Below are 24,261 nucleotides of genomic sequence, written 5' to 3'. Positions count from 1 at the left end.
CAGGCTATTTAAAATTTTTTAAATCTCTTTTTAAAAGTTCAAATTCTCTCAACTGTGGGCTTCTTTAAAAAAAACAAACTAATTTAAATATGTTTATCCAGAGGGAAGAATCAGGGCACCATTACAATCAGACCAAAGCAAAACCAAATTCCAGTAGTGTAAACCCAATGTCTGGGGTTCACTCCTGATCCAGGGTTCCTCCAAAGGGCTTGGGTCACTTCTCTGCCTCTGCCCTCTGCAGCACACACATCTTGTTTAACTCCAGCTGGCTTGACTTCATGGCTGCTGCTGTTCCTGGTGGTCACTGGAATCCCCAAATTGCCACGGTCTCCTCCTGCAACTGGGCTGCCCTATTGCCAACAGCTTCTCCTGGGCTGTCTTTGTGGTGCCAAGCCTCAACTTCTCCCAGAAATGTCAAGACAGATGTTTCTTTACCCTTGATTACTAACTTACAAGCTAGAAAGGTGGTTTTCCCAGCACAAGGTAGGAAGGAAGAGACCGAGTTCAACAAAGTCAAACATAAAAATGTTCAGCTCCACCTGAAGATGAGCACTACTGGCCATCTGCCCCCCACACATGGACTACTGTGTCCTCTACCTGAGGACTAGGATGATGATTAGAAGGGATGTGGGGAAGGGAAAATGATGTTCCAGAAAGGAGCACCTTTGTTTTCTGGGAGTGAGGACACATGGAAAAAAAAACAGGAATTTTCTAAAATTAGGTCCCGGCCTGATAAAGCTTCAGGTTTTATTTCTCATCTGTTCCTGGCAGTCAGTTGTCTATGGTTGATGGAGAGGCAGAAATTGCTGCCTGTCCCTCTCAAAGGAAAGGGGTTATTGATGACTATTTATATCCACCTCTGTGCTGATATTAGGCCTTCACCTACACAAGGGCTAAGTCTGGCTTTGGCCCTCCAGGAGCCGACAGTGCCTCCTCTATTGGCAGTCATTCAACAAGGAACCAGGAGTGAGTAATGACTAATAGCCCAACTTCATGTCAAAACTTACTTGCTGCTGCTTTAAAAAGAAAGAAAGAGCTGTTTCCTCTTGCTTTTATTATACATTATGTGGATGATATTCTGCTTTTCACAAATTAATAATAATAAATGCTAAAAATCTGTTTATAAAAATTAAACTTGGGTTAGCCATTTAAATTTGTATTCCTCATTAAAAAATTAAATACTTTGGATGACTTAACACTGGCTTCTGCTATTTTTGGGCCCCTGTAAAATATTTAAAAGCTAACAATGCTCCTATATATATTGCCAAGCCTCTTCTGGAATTTTCCCAACAGTTTGGGATAAGCCACAGCACAGGCATGCCATATAATCCTCAGTCAGCAGTTGGTGAAACGAGCTAATGGACAACTTAAATGTTACTTAAAAATAAAGGATAGGAGTAGAGTAATATGACTACTCTTCACGGTGTTTTATTTCCTATTTTATATACTTAAAATTTCTTTACATGTGATCAAGGATGACCTTACTGCCACAGGACATTTTGGGCCCGTTCTAAAACAAGGCAGGGTCACAGTTCTTTGGAGGGATATTATGTCTGGCCAATAGAAGGGTCCAGCTCTGGTAATCTACTGAAGCCAAAGCTGTGTTCATCTTTCTTCCTCAGAGTGCCAAAAACTTGGTGTGGATAGTTGAAAGACTGCCTCAACCTGTGGAAGATGTACCAAGAGACTCCAATGCATCTGCAGAGGCTGCACCTGAAGAAAAGAAAGAGACCAGAATGACTAAATCATCCAACCAAACCCCCAGAGCCTCCCTACCAAAAGTGACTCAGATGAAGAGATCAGTGACTGAGGGAAAAGGGTTAATGAAGTCTTAGGGGAAAGGTACGGCTACAAAATGTTATTTCTGCTATCCTGTCTCGGTCGAATGCATCTGTGACTGTTGAGGCATACCAGGCTTATGTGCCCAATCTTCCTGTCCTTCCCTTTGTTACTTAGGAAGAAAATAACACTTGTGTTTATGTCAATGACTCAGATCTCAGGTGACCCCATTGCTAATTATATTGCTCCACAAGCAAAGACGGTCAGATGACAATTTAAGTATTGGTGTTCAACCCTTGCATGATAAAATATTTTTTTTTCTCTTTCACAACTGACATTTTATTGGCTGAGGAAAAGAATACAGACATCTCAAGTCTTAACAAAAGTACCTAGACTCTGAAGTCATATATTGTGTTCATGTACCCACATGAAAAGCCACTGAGTTCTCTCTTGGAACTTGCTCCACTGACGTTCCAGACTCAATTTGACAGGTTTTCATTAAGACCCACATAACAATCAAATGTTCACAATCCTCAATTCCACTGACTCACAATTTTATGCCACAAACAGTACATGATCAAAATTTGCACCTTTCACAGCACATTATCACAATTATTAGAAAAATGGACTGCCATGACCAGAGACGTTACAGTTCTGACAGGGCAAGGACCAAGGAGTGGTTTTCTTAGGAAACAGCTCTACTAGGAACAGGAGACCAGATCTAACTGAAAATATTCATATTCCAGACATGAACGCACGACTGAGACTCCAAATTGCCGTTTAGCATGCTGTGTTGTAGGATATAAAACTAACCCCTCTACGGAATGTTATGGTGACCCCGAGACAGTCCCAGACTCTCCTGATTCAGTATCCTGCTGCTTTCTGGTTGTACCAAAAAATAAACAACCAGCGGAATGATTTAACCTCTTAAAAAAATCATTTACACTTAAAAACTGGGATGAGGTAGGATTCCCCCACCTCTTAAAAGTGTTTCTAGAGCTACTAAAAAACTCGCATTTACAAAATAGTTGATAAAAATATTCCTCTGGATTGTACAAGAAGGGAGGCAGGGACCACTGACAGACACGATGGATCGTTAGTTGGACTTGGTTTCTTTCTCTTCTACCTCAGAGGCTGGACTCTGCAAACCACAGGAAAAGTGAGTATCAAGTGTGCCATTAGTCACAGTTTGGTGCATGCACTCACTCACACATGCCTTCCTTTTCTCCTGAGACAGGCTCTCCACACAGGCCTGGCTGTCCCTCTGAGAATGTGGGGATTAGAAGTATGTGCCACTATGCCTGGCTACCCATTTTATTTATTTTAGTTTTTTCAAGCCAGGGTCTCTCTATGTAGCCTTTGCTGTCCTCTGCCTCCACCCCCTGAATGCTGTGATTAAAGGCATGAGCCAGCACTGCCTGATGACCACCCTATTTAATCAGTTGCTTTACACACTACAAATTCTGTCCTTGCCGATACACCCACTCTTGTAAGGCCTGGAATCAGATCAAGGTGGCAAGTGCATCACAAAACAGTGTGGTTGTTTTGTATCCCAGTTGAAGTCAGGCTGCTGTGTCTCAGGACTAGCACAGAAACTGTCAGTGCACCCTGTCCCCTAGCCAGTTTCTTTTTGGTGACTTGGCTGTTTGCACTGGCCTTCAAGCTTTATCCAGATGATACTGTAGTATTGCTATCTGCACTTGGCTGTGATATTCCTAGTTCTCTGTCTCTCCGTTTTCCCCAGGCAGATCTGTAGCTTGCTGGTCAGCCACTTCCGTCTGTTTGCCCTTTGCTCCCCTCTTCCCTTTTGTCTGATGATTTATCATTTCCCGCCGCCTTCTTCGGCTTCGCGTCCACCTTGGCAGGGGCGGGCTTGGCCGACAGCCTCGCGGAGCGGCGCTTGGGCTCCACCTTCGCCGCTCCTTCCGCGCTAACCTTCCGCTTGGGCATCCTGGCGGCGGCGTGAGCTGGAGACGCGTGCGCTGCACAGCAGGTCACAGAGCCACCGCCGCCTCACGGAAAGCTGAGACCCTGCCCGCATGATAAGATATTAACTATTCAACATTCAAAAATTAGATAAATTACCCTCCTTCAAAGCTCTTGTTCCCACCTTATTACAGACATTCAGTGTTATGGGCATTCCCACACAGCTAAAAACCAATAAAGGTCCAGCTTTTTACTGGTAGGAATTTTAAGAAATTCTGTTATGAATGACAAATTCAACATATCACTAGAATCCATTATAGCCCACAGGACATGCACATTCCACCCTTAAGAAAGCAACTTTTACAAAAGAAAAGGGGGGACTACTCCTCGAGATACTCTTGCTATCACCTTGCTTACTTTAACGGGTTTAAAGTCGCCCCACGGTGAAACCATTTATAACTCCAGCTTCCCTGCATTTTCAGGGTGCTTAGCCCTACATGCGGCCATTGCCCTGTGCCATAAGGTACGAAGACCTTATGACCACTGGGTACCAGGATGAGAAATGTCAGACATTTTCTAAGCTGTTGCTTGGACTCTCAGGACAAGGAATAACAAAAGAAATTGCTGATGCCTTACAAGGCATGGACCCTTGCTCCTGATGACTAAGTGTCATGTGCTTATCATATGTCTTTTTATAATTCCTTTAGGGTTTCAATGGCCCCAAATAAGAATAAATACCTTAAATTTAAAAAAAAATAAATAAAATGAGGGAGATGTCACAACAGGATCAAAAGAATGACCTCTGGTAAACAATGCCTGGGGAACTGTGAGAAAGGCTCCAGGAAAAAAAGGCAGAGGGCCTTTCCTCTCAGCCCCATTTTGTTCCCTGGCTTGTTCTTGGACGTGATTTCAGTCCTGTGGCAAACATTTACATGCAATTTATAAGACCTGTTTGTTCTTGTTGGATGTCAGCTCATTGCTATAGAACCCAGTCTGTTCAGTGGGCCCTGAAGCTGGATGTGGCCTTCCGCCTTGCTTTTGTGCTTTCCTAGATACAATCTATAGCACTTGTCAGACAGTTGTGTTTAAACTGTTCTGTCCTGAGAAAGTTCTAGAAAGGACTGGTTGACTATTTAGATGTTTTCCTGATCATGTTTTTCTGCACTCAAACAACCTTACTTGGATCACTGCTTTCTTTGTTTCATTCACGTATTAAAGGGCACTGTAAGTGAAGTGATGTTGTCTACAGTGTCAGACTGTAGTCCTCAAGATTCTTTCAGGTCCTCAGATCCCAGGCCCCAGTAGACAAGATCTGCACGGGTCAATGAAAGTTTACATGGGACTAGAGAGATGGCTGAATGGTTAAGAATGTTTGCTGTGCTGGGTGTGGTGGCCCACGCCGTTAATACCAGCACTTGGAAGGCAGTGACAGGCAGATCACTGTCAGTTTGAGGCCAGACTGGTCTACAAGGCGAGTCCAGGAGAGCCAGGGCTGTTACACAGAGAAACTCTGTCTCAAAAAAAAAAAAAAAAAAAGCAAAACAAAGCAAAAAAATTGCTGTGCAAGTACAATGACTAAAGCTTGAATATCAGCCATGTGCCTGGTGAGGTCTCACGTACACCTGTCACTCCAGCACTAAGAGAGACAGATACAGGAGGATTGTGGGTCTTCCAGCTCCCAGATTAGGAGAAAAAAAAAAAAAAAAAAGGAGCCTGAAGTTCAGCAAGAGAATCTGCCTTACAGGAATGAGAGTGACAGCATCCTTCTCTGGTCTCCCAAAGGGTATGTGTGCTCATGTGCATGTGTGCACATAATACTTGTGTGCATGTATACACACACACACATACACACCTGCAAGCTAGGCAAATGTTCTACCTCTGCACTACACTCTAGCAAGAACACACAACCCACCAAAACGTATGGGGGTGCAGCAAAGGCAGCACTAGGGAGGAGAATTACAACTGAGGACACTTGCCCAGAAAGATCTCAAATCAACAACCTGACATGACAGCTCAAGGAATCGGGGTGGGGTGGGGTGGCAGGCAGAACAGGGACAAAACAAAACAGGTGAACAAACAAAAAACTCTAAACTCCAATTTGCAGAAGAAAAAAAAACTAGTACTAGAGCAGATATAAACAAATAGAGAAAAGAAAAGTATGGAGCAAGTCCACAAATCTAAAAGTTGATTCTTTGGTAAGATTAATACAACTGACAATGCTTGGATTGACTAAGAAAAGAAAATCCGGAAGTCATAAATAAAGGGAGGAATATTGCTATATATTTTATATAAAGAAGATCATCAGGGAGTTTGGGTAAACATTCTCCTGCAACAAATTGAACAAATTGAGTAATTGATAACAACTTTAATGCTTGTGTCCCTTCCAGAAATAATTTAATGACTACTTAATCGTGAATCATGGCCCTTAGGAGGCCATTGACTCCTGATGATTCACCTGCACAATAGAATCATACACCCTTATTATAGGGCGTGACAAAAGGAGTCATAATCTCTCCTCCACCTTTCCTTCTGCCATGTGAAGGAAGACACCGTGTTCCCTTCCTTTGGAGGAGACACTTGGCCTCTTACCAGGCAACATACCCACTCAGTGTTTCTTGATCTTGCCCAATCTAGCTCCCAAGACTATAAGCAATAACCTTCTGCTCACAAGTCACTCAGTCTCATTGTACCATAGCAGGCATAGTAACACACCTATTACATGCAGGTGTGCAGGTGTTTTATTACGTAGCATCACAAATAGTTCAAGACAATAAACTGGATGAAATGTACAAATTCTGGGGAAGAGATGATCTGCGAAAACTTAATCATTAAGAAACAGAAAACTCTGAAGGCTCATAGTCAGTAAGTTTGACTTAGTAATCAAAAGAAAACAAAAGTTACTGAATTGTAATTTTTCAATTAAAAAAAAAAGGCTTGCACTTAATGGCCCATCAAGTGGTTGAATAGCTAACATCAATTTTTCTCAAGCTCTTTTTTTCTTAATTGAAGAGAAGGGGGTGTTTTCTAAGTCATCCTGTGAGGCCTTCTACCAAATATTATGCAGCACAAGAAAGTTATAGACAAATATCCCTTGTAAATACTGATGCAAAAATCCTCACCCAGATACTGGCAAAGTAAATCCAGCAGCATACTAACAGAAGTCAAATAATCCCTATTTTCAGATGATATGATATGCATACATAACGGATCCCATAGAGTCCACCAAAAAATTCTAAAAACAATAATTTCAGCAAAGCAGTGGGGACAATATTAACTTTTTAAAAGGCAGTAGCCCTCCTACCACCAACAACAAACACACTGAGAAAGAGAATGTGGCAATACTTCCACTTACAATAGCATCAAGGGCTAGAAAATACCTTGGAATAAGCCTAACAAGTAAAAGACGTCTGTAATGAAAACTTCAGATTTCTGAAAAGATTGAGAAAGACACTAGAAAATGGGTCATGATCCCATGTTTATAGATTGGCAGAATTGCTCTTGTGAAAATGAACATTCTACCAAAAAGCAATTTTCAGATTCAATGTAATCCCAATCAAAATACATAAAGCACTCTTCACAGAAGTAGGGGGAAAAGAATCCTGAAATTCATGTGGAACCAGAAAAGACCTGGACTAACTAACACAGTCCTAAACTAAAAGAATAATACTGGAAAGCTGGATGTGGTGGTGCGCACCTGTAGTCCCAGCACCCCAGGCGGATCTCCGTGAGTTCAAGGCCAGCCTGATCTACAAGATGAGTGCAGGACAGCAGAGGATAAACAGAGAAACCCTGTCTCTAAAAGCTTAATGATGATGATGATGATGAAGATGATAATAACAATAATACTAATAATACATTACCATCCCAGACTTCACAATATATTATAGACTACAGTAATAAAAGCAATATAGTACTGGCACAAAAACAGACAGGTAGACCAATGGAATAAAGAAGAAAACCTAAATATGAGTATGTGTAGCTACACATTTGATATTAGACAAAAAGATGAAACATACCCTGGATTTAAAAACATTTTCCCAGGACAGCCAAGGCTACACAGAGAAACTCTGTCTCAAAAAACCAAAAAGAAGAAGAAGAAGAAGAAGAAGAAGAAGAAGAAGAAGAAGAAGAAGAAGAAGAAGAAGAAGAAGAAGAAGAAGAAGAAGAAGATAAAAACATTTTCAACAACTGATGCTGGGCAAGCTGAATATCCACACAGAAGAACAAAACTAGACCATATTCATCCCGCTGCACAGAAAGTAGCTCCAAGTGGATCCAAGACCTTAATGTGAAGGCTGAGCTGTTAAAACTGAGAGAAGAGAACATAGGCAGTGCCCATGAGACTCGGGTATAGGAGTGGACTTCTGAACAGGACTCTGTTTGCCCAGGAACTAAAACCAGCAAAAGTGGGACCTTATAAAACTAAAAACTGAGTGAAAAAGAAGTCCACAGGATGGAAGAGAATCTTTATCCGATACATCTGGCAGAGAATTAATATCCAGACTATACGAAGAACTCAGAAACTCAAAGAATCATGGAAACAAATGATCCAATGAAAAAATGGGTTTGGGAGTTGACCAACACAAAACAGTTACCATGGTGTTTTGTTTTGTTTCTTTGTTGCATTTTTTTGTTTTGTTTTGGTTTGTTATGTTTTTGTTTTTGAGGCAGGGTCACTCTGTGTAGCCCTGGCTGTCCTAGAACTCATTCTGTAGACCAGGCTGGCCTTGCACTCACAGAAATCCACCTGCCTCTGCCTCCTGGAAATTTAGTGCTGAGACTAAAGGTGTATGCCATCACTACCAGACTTTGTTTTGGTATTTTTGTCTTATTGATTTTCTTTTCTTTTTGTGTGTCAGTTTTAATTTTCAAATTTTCTTGTCTTTCTTGGCTTTGTTTTGATTTTTTTTAGATAGAAGGAAATAGCATGAAGTAGGGCGGGTAGGAAAGTAGGGAGGACCTGAGAGGAGTTGGAAAAGGAGAAGGAATATAATCAAAACATATTGAATGAAGAAAATTAAATAGGTTAGAGATCTAAAGAGAGAATTTTAAAAACCTTTTAATTGGTTTTTACCATTTTGATATTATAATAAAATTATGCCATTTTCCCCTTCTCTTTCTCCCCTCCAAACACTCCCATATACCCCTCTTTGCTCTCTTTTTCATTACAAAAAAATATGTACATATATACATACATACATACATACATACATACATACATGTACACACGTGTGTGTGTGTGTGTGTGTGTGTGTGTGTGTTCCTAAATACAAACTGTTCTGTCTGTATAACCTTACTTGTATGTGTGTTTTCAGGATGGACCATTTGTTTAAATGTCTAATTGGTGTGTTCTTCCCGCTCTCAGCATCCCTTAGTTGCCTGTGGTTTTTTGTGTAGGGCTGAGCCCTTGTGAGCTTTCCCCCACCCATGTTAGCATGTCTTCTGGTGTCAGCCGTGTTCACCTCATGTCACCTCACGTCTAGACAGTCATGCTGGTGAGACTTCATGAGTGTAGATTATGACATGACTAAGAGTCAAGGATCTCACAGTAAACTCTCTGGTCCTCTGGCTCTTAGATTCTTTCTACCCTCTCTTCCTCAGTGACCCCCAAGCCTTATGTACAGGAGTCATATTGTAGATGTATCAGCTGGGACTGAGCTTCACACTCTGCATTTTGATTGGCCGTAGGTTTTTGTAATGGTTTCCATCAAACATGGAGTTCTTAATAGAAGAAACAAAAATAGCTAAGAAAGACCTCAAAAAGGTGCTTATCGATTAGAGAGATGCAGATTAAAGCATCACTAAGCTTTCTTTTGCTTTTTTGGGTTTTGAGACAGGGTTTCTCTGTGTTAATAGTCCTGGTTGTCCTAGAACTCTCTTTGTAGACCAGGCTGGTCTCGAACTCACAGAGATCCACTTGCCTCTGCCTCCGGAGTGCTGGGACTAAAGAAGTCTACCACCACGCCCATCTGTATTACTGAGCTTTTATCTTACACAAGCCAGAATAACTAAGACCAACAAAGCCACTGACAACAAATGTGGGCACACTTGTGGGGGAAAGGTAACCACTGACAACAAATGTGGGCACACTTGTGGGGGAAAGGTAACCGTCATTCACTGTTTGGTGGGAATGCAAAATGGGCAACCATTCTGGAAATTAATATGAAGAATCCTCAAAAAGCCAGAAATAAATCTACCATAACCCAACTATACTACTCCTTGGCATATGCTACTTCACAGATACTTGCTCGGCCATGTTCATTGCCACCCTATTCACAATAGCCAGGAAATGGGAACAACCTAAATGTGCCTTCACTGATGAATGGGTAATGAAACATGGTACATATACACAATGGAATACTATACAGCCATAAAGAAAAACTTAACCAGGACCTTTTCAGGCAAACGGATGGACCTAGAAAAGATTATATTGAGTGAGATAATCCAGACCCAGAAAGACAAACACTCATGATCGCTCTCTCATCTGTGGTTCCCAGCTCCAAATCCTCAGATGTGAGTATACAAAATGGAGTAACCACAGAAACAAGCAAAGTAGAAAGGTAGAGGATCACTGGTGTGGGTGACTTGAGAGGGGAATAACTGAATACAGATGAAATGAAGTGAGAAAAACTGGACAGGAATCTCCAACTAGGGAGGAGAGAAGGAGGGGAGCACAAAAAAAGAAGGAGGGAGGAGGAACAAATAACGCCAAGGTTGTTTGATAAATACTTAAAGACCCTTATTACCTAAAAATCAAACATTTTACATATATAAACAATTATAATATATACATATACATATAATATATACATATACATGCATAGTTACATAAATAACTATGTGTATATATTATAAATACATATAGAGGAAAGCTTTACCATTAGGGCTGACAAAGCTCCCCACAAGAATCACAGACTAACAAAAATCCCAATACCAGGCACATGAAATTTCCTTTAGAGTGGTTGGTCAGGGTAGTCTAACTACCTACCAAAACAACATAAACTATGACTGTTACCTCCATTTGCCTCTCAGAGATTCAAGGTAAACCCTTATTGCTGAAGACACCGCATACTTAGGACACAGAACCCAGATTATTCTGATGGCTCTAACTTGAGAGCTTTTCTGTGTTCTAGCTTCTATGGTACCAGAAAATATTCTTCAAGCTACCAAGAGAGAGAAGCAATTAAGAGTCCTACCCAACTTCAACACATATGAACCTGTCTTAGTCACTGCCCTATTGCTGTGAAGAGACACCATGACCAAGGCAACTCTTATAAAAGAAAGTATTTAATTAGGGGCTGGCTTACAGTTTCAGAGGTTTAGTCCATTATCACTACGGTGGGGAGCATAACGGCATGTGGGGTGCTGGAGCAACATCCTGATCCTAGGCAGAGAGAATCTAGGCCTGCCATGGGATTTTGAATTGTCAAAGCCCACCCCCTGTCATACATTTTCTCCAATAAGGCCACGCCTCCTAACCTTTCAATACTTTCACTCCCTGGTAACCAAGCATTCCAATATATGAGCCTACGGCGCCACTCTTATTCACTCCACCACAGAATTAAAATTATATCCGTAAAGGTGTGATAAGTGGCACCCACACATAATAACCAACTGCTCTCTAATTGGACTTAAGACCCACTCAGCAGGAGGGAAAACATGCCTGCCAATAGAGACCTACCCAGCTTTCTGAGGCTAGTGGAGCCATAGTATTAGAAAAGAATCTACTACCACCACTGTGCTAGACCAGATTTATTCCTATTACATTGGAAACTTTATCCTTACACCCATAGGTAAGTGTGTCTACCGCCCCTCGTGGAGAAAGTTCTTTTTACAGCAAATGGAGGCTGTCTTAGAAAACCACAACTAGACACACTACAAAGATGTACAGATCATGAGGCTCTCAGCCCCAGTGGATACATCACAGCTCCTGCAACTGTGGCTCAGGGAACATCATGGAAGACTGGGCAGAAAGATCATAAGAGCCAGAATCCAGGATGTCTGCTGTGAGGCCGTCTCTCACAAACAAGTCTTGACCAACGCAATAGATGTGCTAATGTAGAAGGGGAAATCTCACTGGGCCACACTACAGGACACAGAACTACAGACAACTGGTGACTGGAGAAAGAGGACGAATTAGCCTCCCTCGGGGATGAGATCCCTACTCAGGCATGCAATGCGAAGTGTTGAGCCCTGAAAGCATACACATAAACAACAGAAATGGGCGTGGCATGTTGTATTTACACGTTTGTCACTATATACGCATATACATATAGCAAAAACAACTGGGAAAGAAGGGGCCATCAGTTTGGGGGGGGCATAGAAGAAGTTTGAGGGAGGGGACTTAGAAGGGGCAAGAGGAAAGGGAAGGGGAAAAGTGATGTGATTATATTTTAATTTTAAAGATATCTACATATAGATAAAAGATGATAAACTGTCATGATCCTCTTTCTGTTGTGACAAACACCTGCCAAAAGAAAAGTGGGGGGAAGTGGTTTGTGGTTTGGTCCATCACTTAGGGAAGCCAAAGCAGGATCTGACGTAGGGCAGGAACTGAATCAGCAAGGAGCACTGCTCACTGGCTTGCTTTCCATGCCTTGCTCAGCTTGCTTTTATACAACCCAGGACCATCTGCCCAGGCGAGGCATCAACCACAATGAGCTGGGCCTCCCATGTCAGTTACTGCTACAGTAAATTGTATCAGTTCGGCCTACAAAGCCAATGACTGACACAAAGAGTTTGAACCGTACTTTAAAGCTGTCGGCACTAAGCCAGGCAGAATCTAAACTGATAGAAATCTACTTGTAAACTAACATAAACTACTGTAAACCTCAAAACATACATACATCCCAAGCACTTGGTACTATGATCCTCAGAGACTTCTCTCTCCTTCCCAGTCAACTGTCAATTCTCTCCTTTCTCCCCTCAACTGTCAATCTTGGCTCCGCCCCTTCCCCAGGAAGTCCCGCCTTCCATTGCATAGCTGATTGGCTAAACAGCACTTTATTGACAGTTGTTACATCCACTCAAGACATTCCTCCACAAGTTACTAAACCAAGAAAATGCCCCACAGACTTGCCTACTCAGCAATCTAACAGTTATGTTCTCAACTCAAGCTCCCTCTTCCCAGATAAGTCTAAATTGTATCAAGTTGACAAAAAGCAAAGCAAACAAAACGAAAATTTAACCAGTACATAAACCATGACCAAGTGAAACATATTTCAATATATGAAAATTGGCTGATGTAACACTAGCACACTAACACAGAACAAAAATTAAAAAGGAAAAACAAAACAAAAACCACCACAGTCATTTCAGTTGACACAGAAAAGGGTTTTGACAAAATTTAATGTTCCTGTGAGCTTAGCATGATAAAGCACACCTGTAATCCCATTGCCAAGAGGTGGAACAGGAGCATTGGGAGGTCAAGGTCATCTTCAGCTCCCCAAGCAAGAAAGGGAAGGACGGAAGGAAGGAAGGAAGGAAGCTTGGGAGGGAGGAAGGAGGAAGGGAAGGAGGGAGGGAGGGAAAGGAGAAGAAAGGGGAGTAAGGGAAAAGAGAACGAAAATGAGAAAAGGAAGGGAAAGGAAGTGGAACAGAAGGGAGGAAGGAAAGGAAAAAAAAGAAAGAAAGAAAATGGCAGACTAGTAACCTCAGTGAGAGAAAACAGTAACGATAATACATAGGAAACCCTTATCTGAAAGAGACAAAGTCCATAAACAAATGCATTAAGCCAGGGGATACCTCTGCAGGGAAACAGGCAGGAAAGCTGAGGGCCATAGCTTAGCTAGCAGCCCTCTCCATGCCAGCCTGGGAAACAAAGCTGCCCAGGGGAGAGCAGAGGAAACTGGCAAGGGAGTTTGGCTCCTCACACACAGCTGGCCTGCAAGACCAGGGAAGGCCAGAGCACAGTAAAGGAGTCTGGGAAACTACCAGGAAAGGATGAGCCAGAATCACAAAAGCCCTCAGGCCAGGGAGACTAGATGCTCCCCCCCATGGGGAGCTGTTAGGGCCAGGAGACTCTGACAACTTCCAGTTCAGCAGAGCTGTGCTTACAATTCACTCCCGAAGTATCCCTTTTGGTTGTTATTTTCTTTTTTTTTTTTTTTTTTTTTTTTTTTTTTTTTTTTTGGTTTTTCGAGACAGGGTTTCTCTGTGTAGCCTTGGCCATCCTGGACTCACTTTGTAGACCAGGCTGGCCTCGAACTCACAGCGATCCACCTGCCTCTGCCTCCCGAGTGCTGGGATTAAAGGCGTGCGCCACCACGCCCGGCTTGGTTGTTATTTTCAATTATTTCATTTCCGCTCCTGTATATCTGTCTCACGCTGGGCTTCCTTTTGTTTGCACATTGTTTGGTCAGGTTTTAGGAGTGTGTTTCCCAGGTTACTGTGGATATTCCTTACCATGCTCTTTGGCCACATCTCATATACTCCTCAGCCTGATTCCGAGTTCTTTCTCTCACCCTTAGCCTCTCCTCTCTTTACTTCTTAATTATTACCCTCCATAGCTCTAGCAATCTGTGGGTCCTGACAGTAGCCCCACTTCTCCTTGCTTCTAAACCCACTTCAATTTTGTTTTCAAACTCTATCTAATTCTTTTTGGGGGCGTGGGGGAGGTTGAAACAGAGACATGGATTCTCTGTGTAGCCCTGCCTGTACTAGACTTCACCATGTAGACCAGGCTGGCCTAGAACTCACAGAGATTCACCTGCCTCTGCCTGCAAAGTGCTGGGATTAAAGATGTGAGCCACCACCGCCCTGGCTAATTCTTAATCTTCATTTCAACCACCCCAATTCCCTCCCACTTCTATGCTTGGTTATTTATTCTTCAATAGCTATCATAAAAAAATCAATGACACTATTAGTAATTAACTAGTATGATGTTTGCATAGTGAAAATATCAGGCAGCTCTGGTTGTTCTCAAAGTTGGTATACCATCCAGGGAATAACATAGAGGTTACTTCAGACACCTTGGGCTCCTGGACTGAGGACCTATTTTCTGAACTACACATTTAACTCTATTCTATCCAAGTATCACATTAAATTGCAAATAGTTCAATGCAATAAATCTAGATGATAAAACTAAACCAAGCCAAGAAGTAATACCAGATCTATAAATCCCAATACAGTAACATAAGAAGCATGAAAATCCAAGATAACTCCTCCAAAAATTACTAGTTCTATACTGTATAGTCAAAGTGAGTTAGACGAAATCCCAGACAGAGAATTCAAAAATACGATAAGTGTGTTCAAAGAAAAAAAGTTAATCCTCAGGTTAAAAACATAAACAACTTGATAAAACAAGGAAGGTGATGCATGATATTAAAACGCAAGACACAAAACAGGTAAGACTGGGAAAAGAAACTCCTCTGATCATATTATAGCTAAAACACTAAGTATACAGAATAGAGAAAGTATCCAAAAGTATCAAGAAAAAACACCAAGCCATACACACACAAGAGCAGGCTCAGCAGAATAACAGCAGACTTTTCAGTGGAAACTTTAACAACCAGGAGAGCCTAGACAGATGTATTTCAAAAGAGAACAACTGCCAGGCCAGACTACTGTACCTAGCAAGTCTCCTTGTGATACTGAAAGAAAACTTAAAATTCGATGAATGGAAACAAGCTAAAGGTTGCAAGATGACTAAACCAGCTCTTCAACAACAACAGCTTAAAGGAATTCTTCAAACTAAAAGAAAAGCAAACCCATCCATGAGGCCAAAGGAAAGAATAAACCATGCTAGAAGAATAATTAAGTAAGGGAAGAAAAAGCTAGGTGTGGTGGTGCACACCTTTAATCCAAGGTGACGGAGTTAGGTGGATCTCTGTAAATTCAAGGTCAGCCTGGTCTACAGAGCTAGTTCTAGAACAGCCAGAACTACACAGAGAACCTGTTTCAAAAAACTAAAAGTAGATGATAGGTAGATAGATAGATAGATAGATAGATAGATAGATAGATAGATGAAGAAGGGAACAAAAAAAAAACAAAAACCCCACAAAATAGCAGGAATCAATCACGCCTTTCAACCAATACTCTAAATGTTAATGGTGTCAGTTCCCTAATTAAAAGACACCAAGTACTATACTGAATCAAAGAGTGGGAACCACCTAGTTGCTGCCTTCAAGAAATGCACCTCACCTCAAAAGACAGACACTGTGTTGGGGTGAAAAGATGGAAGTGTGTTTCCAACAAATGGACCTAGGAAATAAGCAGGTGTCACTCTTGTGATATGCCGCAAAATGGACTTCTAGGGGGAGTAGAAAGACCTGGAAGGGACAGGAGCCCCTCAAGAGAGACCAATGGAGCCAACAGATCCAGGTGGAGGAGGGCGCTGCTGCAGAGACTGATGCACCAGCCAAGGACCATGCATGGTGTGGACCTAGACCCCCTGCTCAGATGTAGCAGATAGGCAGCACAGTCTCCTTGTGGGTCCCATAATATGGGGAGTAGGGGCTGCTTCTGACATGGCCTCTGGTCCCTACACGTTGATCACTTCCCCTGGCAGGGTGGCCTTGTCAGGCCACAGAGGAAGAGGATACAGGCAGTCCAGATGAGACTTGAGAGGCTGAGGTCAGATGTTAAGGAGTAGGGCTCCCCTTTCTGAGGACTTGGGTAGGAAGGGGAAGGGTATGAGGGGGGTGGGAACAGAAGGGGACGAGGGAGGGAGCTACAATCGGGATGTAAAGTGAACAAATTAGAAATAAAAACCTTTTCAGATGACTGAAAAAAAAATGGACTTCTAATCAAAACTAGTAGTAATAAGCAGGGCAGTGATGGCACATGCCGCCTTTAATCTGAGCACTCGGGAGGCAGAGGCAGGCAGATCTCTAAAAAGCAAGACAACAACAAAACTAGTGATAGATGATAAAGACTGTCACTACATACTGATTAAGGAACAATTCATCAAGAGGATATTCTGATTCTAGACACATGGCCCAAACAGAGACACACTCAATTTCATAAAACAAATACTATTAGATGTAAAGTCACAGATGCATCCTAGTACAATAGCAGTGAGCAGCGTCAGTACCCCATAATACTTGACAGGCCGTCCTTAAAAAATTTAATGGAAAATATGTGAACTAAAGGTCATCCTAGATCAAATAGACTAAGCAGACATCTACAACACATTTTATCCAGAGTTCTGGGACAGTGACTCAGGAGTTGAGAGCACTGGCTGCTCCTCCAGAGGACCCACCCTTGATTCCCAGCATCTACTTGGTGACTCATACAGGAGATCCAACACCCAATTTAGGCCTCCATCAGCACCAGGCATGCACATAGCACATAGACATGTGTGTAGGCAAGCTAAACAGTCATACACATAAAATAAATAATAGTAAATTTTTAAATATGCAGAATATGAGTCCAATGAGTCCTTCTCCAAAACAGATTGTATATTAGGACACAGAATGAATCTCAACAGTACAGAAAATTTTAAATAATACCTTATATCCTATCTGACCACAGAAGAGTAAAGTTGTGAGTCAACAGCAAGAGAAATCCTATAACATATACAAACTCATGGCAGCTAGTCAACACGCTAGTGAATGATAAATGAGTTATTAAAGAAATGGAGAAGGAAATATTTTTTAAAATCCTAGAATCACATAAAAATTAAAACAGCATACTAAAATCTAAGGGATACAATGAAAGCAATCCTAAGAGGGAAGTTTATAGTTCTAAGTGTCCTCATTAAAAAACCAGGAAGGGCTGGGTGCAGTCAAACAAGGCAGTAATCCCTGCACTCTGGGAGGCAGATCTCTGTGAGCTTGAGGAAGGCCTGGTCTATAAAGTGAGTCCAGGACAGCCAAGGCTACACAGAGAAACCTTGTCTCAAAAAAAAGAAGGAGGAGGAGGAGAAAAAAAAAAAAAGAACCCAGAGGCTGGACATGGTGGCCCATGCCTTGAATTCCACCAGTGGTGAGGCAGAGGCAGGTGGATCTGTGAGTTCGTGGCCAGCCTGGTCTACAGAGTGAGTTCCAGAACAGCCAGGGCTACATAGAGAAACCCTGTCTTGAAAACAAAACAAAACAAAAAAAGACAGAAGAAGAAGAAGAAGAAGAAGAAGAAGAAGAAGAAGAAGAAGAGGAGGAGGAGGAGGAGGAGGAGGAGGAGGAGGAGAAGGAAGAGGAGGAGGAGGAAGAAGAGGAAGAGGAAGAAGAAGAAGAAGAAGAAGAAGAAGAAGAAGAAGAAGAAGAAGAAGAAGAAGAAGAAGAAAATGGAAGTGCAAAGTTGTGCAGCCTCTTTGGAGATCAATATGACAGCTTCTCAAAAAAGTGGGAACCAATCTACCTCAAGACCCAGCTTTACCACTCCTGGGCATACAACCAGAAGACACTCCACTACATCACAAGGACACTTACTCAGCTATGTTCATAGCAGCTTTATTTGTAATAGCCAGAGACTAGAAACAACCCAGATATCCCTCAACTAAAGAATGAATAAAGAAAAGGTGGTACATTTACACAACGGAGCATTACTCAGCTGTTAAAAACAATGACACCATGAAACTTGCAGGCAGATGGATGGAACTTAAAAAAAAAAAAAAAAAAAAACCTCATCCAAAGTGAGGTAAGCCAGACCCAGAAAGACAAACATGGTATGTACTCACTTATAAGTGCATTTTTAGATGTAAAGGATAACCATGCTACAGTCCACAGACCCAAGGAAGCTAATTAACAAGGAAGGTTCGATGGGGAGATTCATGAATCTGGACAGGAGAAAGAGAGGAGACATTGTGGGTAGACAAGGATGGGAGGGTGCCTGTCAGGAGGAGTGGGGGGTGGGGGCGGGGCACAGGAACAGAAAAGATGGGTGGATGGAGGGAGAGAGTACTGGGAGAAACAATTGGAATCAGCAGGCAGCTCTAGGACAAGCTAGAAGCCTAGCACAATAGAAACTCCCAGGGATATACAGTGACCCTAGCTAAGACTCCTAGCACTGGGGGATATGGAGTCTGGACTTGCCATCTCCTGTAACCAGGCAAGACAACCAGTGGAGGGATTGGGCCACCAATGCAGCCACCAAACCTTTGACCTAGTCCTGCTTACTAGATGTGCTGGGTGGAACTGGCTGGTGGTGGTGGCACACACCTTCAGTGTCAGCACTCAGGAGGCAAAGGCCAGCCTGATCTACTAGAGCAAATTCCAGGCTAGCCAGGGTTACCCAGAGAAACCCTATCTTGAAACAAACAAACAAACAAACAAACCCTGCCCCTAACAACAAGCCTCCTCCAAAAAGGCCATAACTCCTAATTTTTCCCAAACAACTCTACCAGCTGGGGCCTAAACATTCAAATACAGGAGCCTTTGGGGCCATTTCTCATTCAAACACGCACAGATAAGATCTGGCAAGAATTTATAATCCATTAAATTAAAAAGGGGAGGGTGAAAAGACTAGAGGAAGGATTTTGACATGCCCCTGAGTGCTAGGATTAAAGGCATGCTCCATCACACCCTGCTTACACTCAGCATTTTTACGTGGGCTCTGAAGATCAAACTCTGTTACTGTGTGTGTGTGTGTGTGTGTGTGTGTGTGTGTGTGTGTGTGTGTTTGTGTGTGTGTGTGTATGTGTGTGTTTGTGTGTGTGTATAGTGTGTAAGTGTATTATGCTTGTATATTAAGTGTGTACGTGCATATGTGTAAACGTGTGCATGCATGTGTATAAGTGTGTGCATGCTTGTGTATGTGAGTACATGCATGTATGTGTGTTTGCATGTGTGTGAGTGTGTGCATGAATGTGTGTGTACCCATGTGTGTATGTGTGCCTGCATATAGTGTATGAGTGCATGCATTTGTGTGAATGTGTGTGTGCATTCATATGTGTGAGTGTGTGTGTGTGTGTGTGTGTGTGTGTGTGTGTGTACACACATTTCTGAATATGTGCACCATGTGCGTGCAGGTGCCTACAGAGGTCAGGAATGGCTTCAGATCCACACAAGCTGTGGTTGCGGGCAGTTGTGAGCTATGCAATGTGGATGCTGGAAACCAAATATAAGTCTTCTGGAAAGGCACCAAGCACCCTTGACTGTTGACCCACTCACTTCTCTAGCCCCCATGATAAAAGTTTTTTTTAAAGAACTAGTATTGGGCTGGAGAGATGGCTCAGTGGTTAAGGGCACCACCTGCTCTTCCAGAGGTTCTGAGTTCAATTCCCAGCAACCACATGGTGGCTCACAACCATCTATAATGTTATCTGATGCCCTCTTCTTCAGATAAAGCATTCATAAGCAATAAATAAATCTTTTTTTTTAAAAAAAGGAACCAGTATAGTTATGCTAGTAACATGTATAAATCAACCATTCCCCATGCCATTCTTCTATTTACCTTTTAGTTAGAACACAAAATAGTGGGTTTCACATGACATTTTCATAGCTAGGTACCACTGTAACTTGTTCATGTTTGCCTAATCTTCTACTTGCCCCCTCCACAGCTCTGTCATATAATCCTTCCTGAAAGCGGGCAATTACTTTGCCTTCCTCTTACCTGTTATCCTCTCACATTTCCCTTTCCCCCTCTCTTTATCTCCCTTCCCATCTTTCACACAGTCTCCTCTCCCTTCAAGTTTTGTGCTTATTCATTTAAATTCTACATATGAGAAAAACACATACAACACTTCTCCCTCTAAGGCTGCACCCATCCTCCTTTGCTTGTTAAAGTCTGCACAAGGACATTTCAGACACTAACTAATCTGTTATATCTCTTTGTGTTATTTTGGAGCTTTTAAAATTATTGCTTATTTTTATTTTACATATATTAGTGTTTTGCCCGCATGTACGCCCATGTACCACATGTGTGCAGTGCCTGAAAAGGATAGAAGAGGGTATTAGATTCTCTGGAACTGGAGTAAAAAGTAACACACACACACACACACACACACACACAATCTCTGGGCTGAGATACTGGTAGTTCAACTGGTAGAGTATTTTCCTAGTTTGCACAAAAATGTGTGTTCAACCCCCAAAGCTATATAAACCAGACATAGGGGTGCATGCCTATAATCCCAGTGCTTGCAAGGTAGAAGCCGAAAGACCAGAAATCCAAGGTCATTTTGAGGCCAGCCTGAGCTACTTGAGATCCTGCCCGCCCCCCCCCCCCAAAAAAACAAGAAACTTTAAAAGCATCACAAATGTAACCAAAATGGCATACATTTCTCTCAAGATCTTAGCCTATGAGGAAAATAAAATATTACTGAACAGAAAGTCCACAGAAGGATCTGGTGACCAAGAGCAGCCTCTCCCAGACTGAAAATTGTAGAGAGTTCCTCCCTTTCCTCTATTTCAAAATCTGCAGGTATGGGAAAGCTCCAGGGTGGAGCCTGACACTTCCCTTCAAGTACTAGTCCCCAAGCTGAGAATATAGATTTCCAGCACTCGGGGGTCGGGGTGGGTGGGCAGAGGGCAGAGGCAGCCTGATCTCTGTGAGTTTAAGGACAGCTTGGTCTACAAAAGAGTCAAGGACAGCCACGCTATACTCATAGAAATCCTGTCTCGAAAAACAGAAGGTAAGAGCACTGGCTACTTTTCCAAAGACCCAGAGTTCAATGACCAGCAACCACTCAGTGGCTCACAACCACCTATAATGTGATCTGGTGTCCTCTTCTGATGTACATGCAGATAGAACACTGTATACATAATAAATAAATAAATACATCTTTTAAGTAAAGAAAAACCACGAGAGAAAGAGAGAGAGAGAGAGAGAGAGAGAGAGAGAGAGAGAGAGAGAGAGTAGATTTTTATAATACTTTTTTTGAATATAGAGCAGCTTTTCATAGCTTCCTCTGCTAGCACCCCTCCCTGATTCTTATCACTCCGTGGGAGGAAAAAACAACAAAATTTTAGGGATGGTACTCTCTTCATGTCTTTAGGGGGTATGGGGCAGCACCAATGGTGCAGAATAAGGTCAGTCTCTTAGCTACAAGTGCTACAGATGGCAGCAAAGGTCGTAGCATCTTAAGCACTACAGGGAAAGCCGTGCATTCCTAAGGTAGGAAGGGGACTCTTTTCACACTACCTCAGGAACTGTACCCACCTGACAGACTTGTCAAATCAAATGTGCCCAGAGCAGATTGATTGATTGGATGGGTGTGTGGGTGGATGACGAGAGAGAGAGAGAGAGAGAGAGAGAGAGAGAGAGAGAGAGAGAGAGAGAGAGAAAGAGAGAGAGAGAAAGAGAGACTGACTGCAGGTACCACTGTGCCACTCAAGGGAGCCTTCCCTGGCAGTTGAATGGTACGAGGCTACTTGTCCCATGTGTTGGCTGTGGTCCTCTGGCTGGCAAAATTCAGTGCTTTCCCTTCCTCCCAATCCAGAAACTGCTTTGCATAGTAGGAAGTCCGCGTAAGTAGTCCACCTGGAAGAGCCAGGAATCTGGGCTTCAGGATAATTGTTTTAGGGAGTGCCTGTGGCCGGGATGGAGACTGAAGCAGGCAGGGACAGGGAGCTCGAAGGAAAATGTAATGTCAGGCCACTTGAGGCTGTGTTAGGTAGCAGAGTTGGGGCCACCTGGGGTTACGTGCGCCTGCAGCGGGCGGGGCAGGGCGGGGCTGGGGTGCAGACGCTTGCACCAGCCGGACACTAGAGTGCAAGGTACCCGCGGTCACGGTCGTGACAAGAGCTTGTAAGTGGACACTTCTGAGGCTTGAAAAGGTAAGATGCCACGCTGGGGCAGGGGCTCGGGGCCGGAAAAAAAAAAGGGAGGCACTGCCTGAGGGGACTCCACTTGGGAAGGAAGTTCAGGATCGGAGTTGGAGCCTCGGGAAGGACACTGAGAGGAATAAGGGCGTACTGGTTGGGCGGCACCTCAGACTGAGGAAGGGTGCTGGAGTGCAGAGGGTACCTAGTACCTCAGAAGCCGTTGCGTCTCCCGCTCGGGGCTGGGAGAAGTCCTACTCACCAGTCCCTGCAGAGTTGCTCCTCTGCACTGTCCCCGAGATCCTGGAATGGTTCCGGTCCACAGCGCCGCAGGGAGAGAAGGTGCGAGGCCCGGCATCCATTGGAGCAGGGGACTTCACTTAGGTGACACGCCTTTTACCGAGACCTCGAGTTGTTTTCAGGCTGCCAGCTTGGCATATGCTCATCTGAACCCCGGCCCTCGCAACTTGTTAGCTAGGGATCCACAAATACAGGAACCAGATAACATTCCTAAGGCCAGGAAGTCTGATAATGAGAGCTGGTTGATACAGCTAGCTCCTCCAACCGTCATTTTGGCCTAGGCTTCTAAAAGCACGGAGTAAAGCCATAAGCTTGGCCCTAGAAAGTGGAGGACTGTCTGAATCCAGAGGGACAAGGCCCACCCTAAATGGAAAGAAACGTTGTACTCCAGCAGGGAAAGGTGGGGCTTCATAAAATGGAATTTTAAAAGCTTAAGGGCAGTTACCTCACCAAACATCTCACAAAAAGGCTGCTTCCGGTTCGTCCTTGTCCGTTCTGTTCTCTTTGGAGCCTCTTTTCCCTTCGCCCCATACTGCTTCCTGTGCCGCCCTACCCTGGGTTCTATTTGACTTCAAGATTAGCATAGCCATCAAAGCTGGAAAGGGACACATTTTATCTAACTACACACCTATCTAAATAGTTCCTGTGGTTTATTGTTCACAAGCAACCTGTGCTTTCCTTTCTGTCAATACGTGCTTTCTACTCAATAGAGACTGGATTTTGAACCCTGAAGAAGCAGCTCTTTATGACAGTTTGTTGGCTTAATAATAATGTGATCACCTGCTGTGCTGTAGTTTCTGGGAAAGAGACTATGGCTCCACTGAATATGAACCTTTGGTTTTACAAAGGAGAGAGAGAGCCTGTGGTAAGCAGTGGGCAAGATATCATCTGGTTGCACAGTATTTGTAATAGTATTATAGGGACCAGACATTCTTCCTTCTTTCCAAAGAGCTTTGATTTGCTCTCATTGAGGAAGGTGGAAACAGGTCCTATGGCTGCACTTTCCCTTGTATTCTGTGGTCTCTTTCCTTGCCTTTTTGGTGAACACCGGCTGTGATGGGCATGGTGAGGATGTTGAACCTCGTGGAATACAGTGATTTTATCTGGGGTTCCCCCGCCCCCCGAAATGCTCTTGGCTATAGCTATGACTTAATCTTGGCAAATGTCACTTAGGTGAGCACTGGAAAGGGAGGAAATTAAGAAGAGGACTTCTGAGTCTTCTCATTACTTCAGGACGACAGCAGTAGCATGCTTAATTGTTCAAAATGCAGGTGCTATGTGTGCTATGTGTTAGGTATAGCCAAAGGGCCATCAAGGGTTATCACAGCAAGCAAAGACAGCTTCGCCACTTGTAAAGCCATCTTCATAGCTGGAGTCCCTGAGATTGCAAAAGTTTTTAATTATAAGGAGATCCAAGACACTGGTATGTTAGCAAAAAAATAGGTAGCTATAGAAAAACATTTTATTTCTATATGTTTTACAGCCGGCCATAAGGCAAACAATAAGTTATGCACAACATTAGACCACACTGAAGGCGAGCAGTCAGAGGCCACACACAAGTGCTATGATTGCCGCTTTTTACCTACACTCTGAACTTTTACCTGGAAATAGACAAAGG

At 43.0% G+C, this 24,261-nt stretch overlaps 1 protein-coding gene and 1 long non-coding RNA gene across 5 annotated transcripts in view; one reads left to right on the top strand and one right to left on the bottom strand.

The window, feature by feature from the left end:
• Positions 1–808: 808 nt before the first annotated feature.
• LOC311597950 lies at positions 809–23,078 on the bottom strand. Its single transcript, XR_014779410.1, has 3 exons — positions 22,606–23,078; positions 21,902–22,062; positions 809–1,713 (listed from the first exon to the last, which is right to left on the bottom strand). It is a non-coding gene; the product is annotated as an uncharacterized lncRNA (long non-coding RNA).
• Positions 21,925–24,261, top strand: part of TMEM45B (transmembrane protein 45B) — a 34,056-nt gene continuing 31,719 nt past the window's right edge. For 2 of the 4 annotated variants that reach the window (XM_084782603.1, XM_084782602.1), the window contains exon 1: positions 22,125–22,358. Coding sequence is in view for 1 of the 4 variants with exons in the window: in XM_084782600.1 (XP_084638726.1) it covers positions 21,939–21,941 (3 nt within the window). In the remaining 3 variants the exon portion in view is untranslated. Of the gene's footprint in view, positions 21,942–22,124; positions 22,359–24,261 lie in introns of those variants that run through there. The other 2 variants (XM_084782600.1, XM_084782601.1) reach the window with 2 other exon arrangements.

Source organism: Acomys minous (assembly GCF_964271855.1).
Source record: "Acomys minous genome assembly, chromosome: 5".
NCBI lineage: Eukaryota > Metazoa > Chordata > Mammalia > Rodentia > Muridae > Acomys > Acomys minous.
The sequence above is the reverse complement of the archived record's forward strand: the minus strand, read 5'-3'. Positions and strand labels throughout refer to the sequence as shown.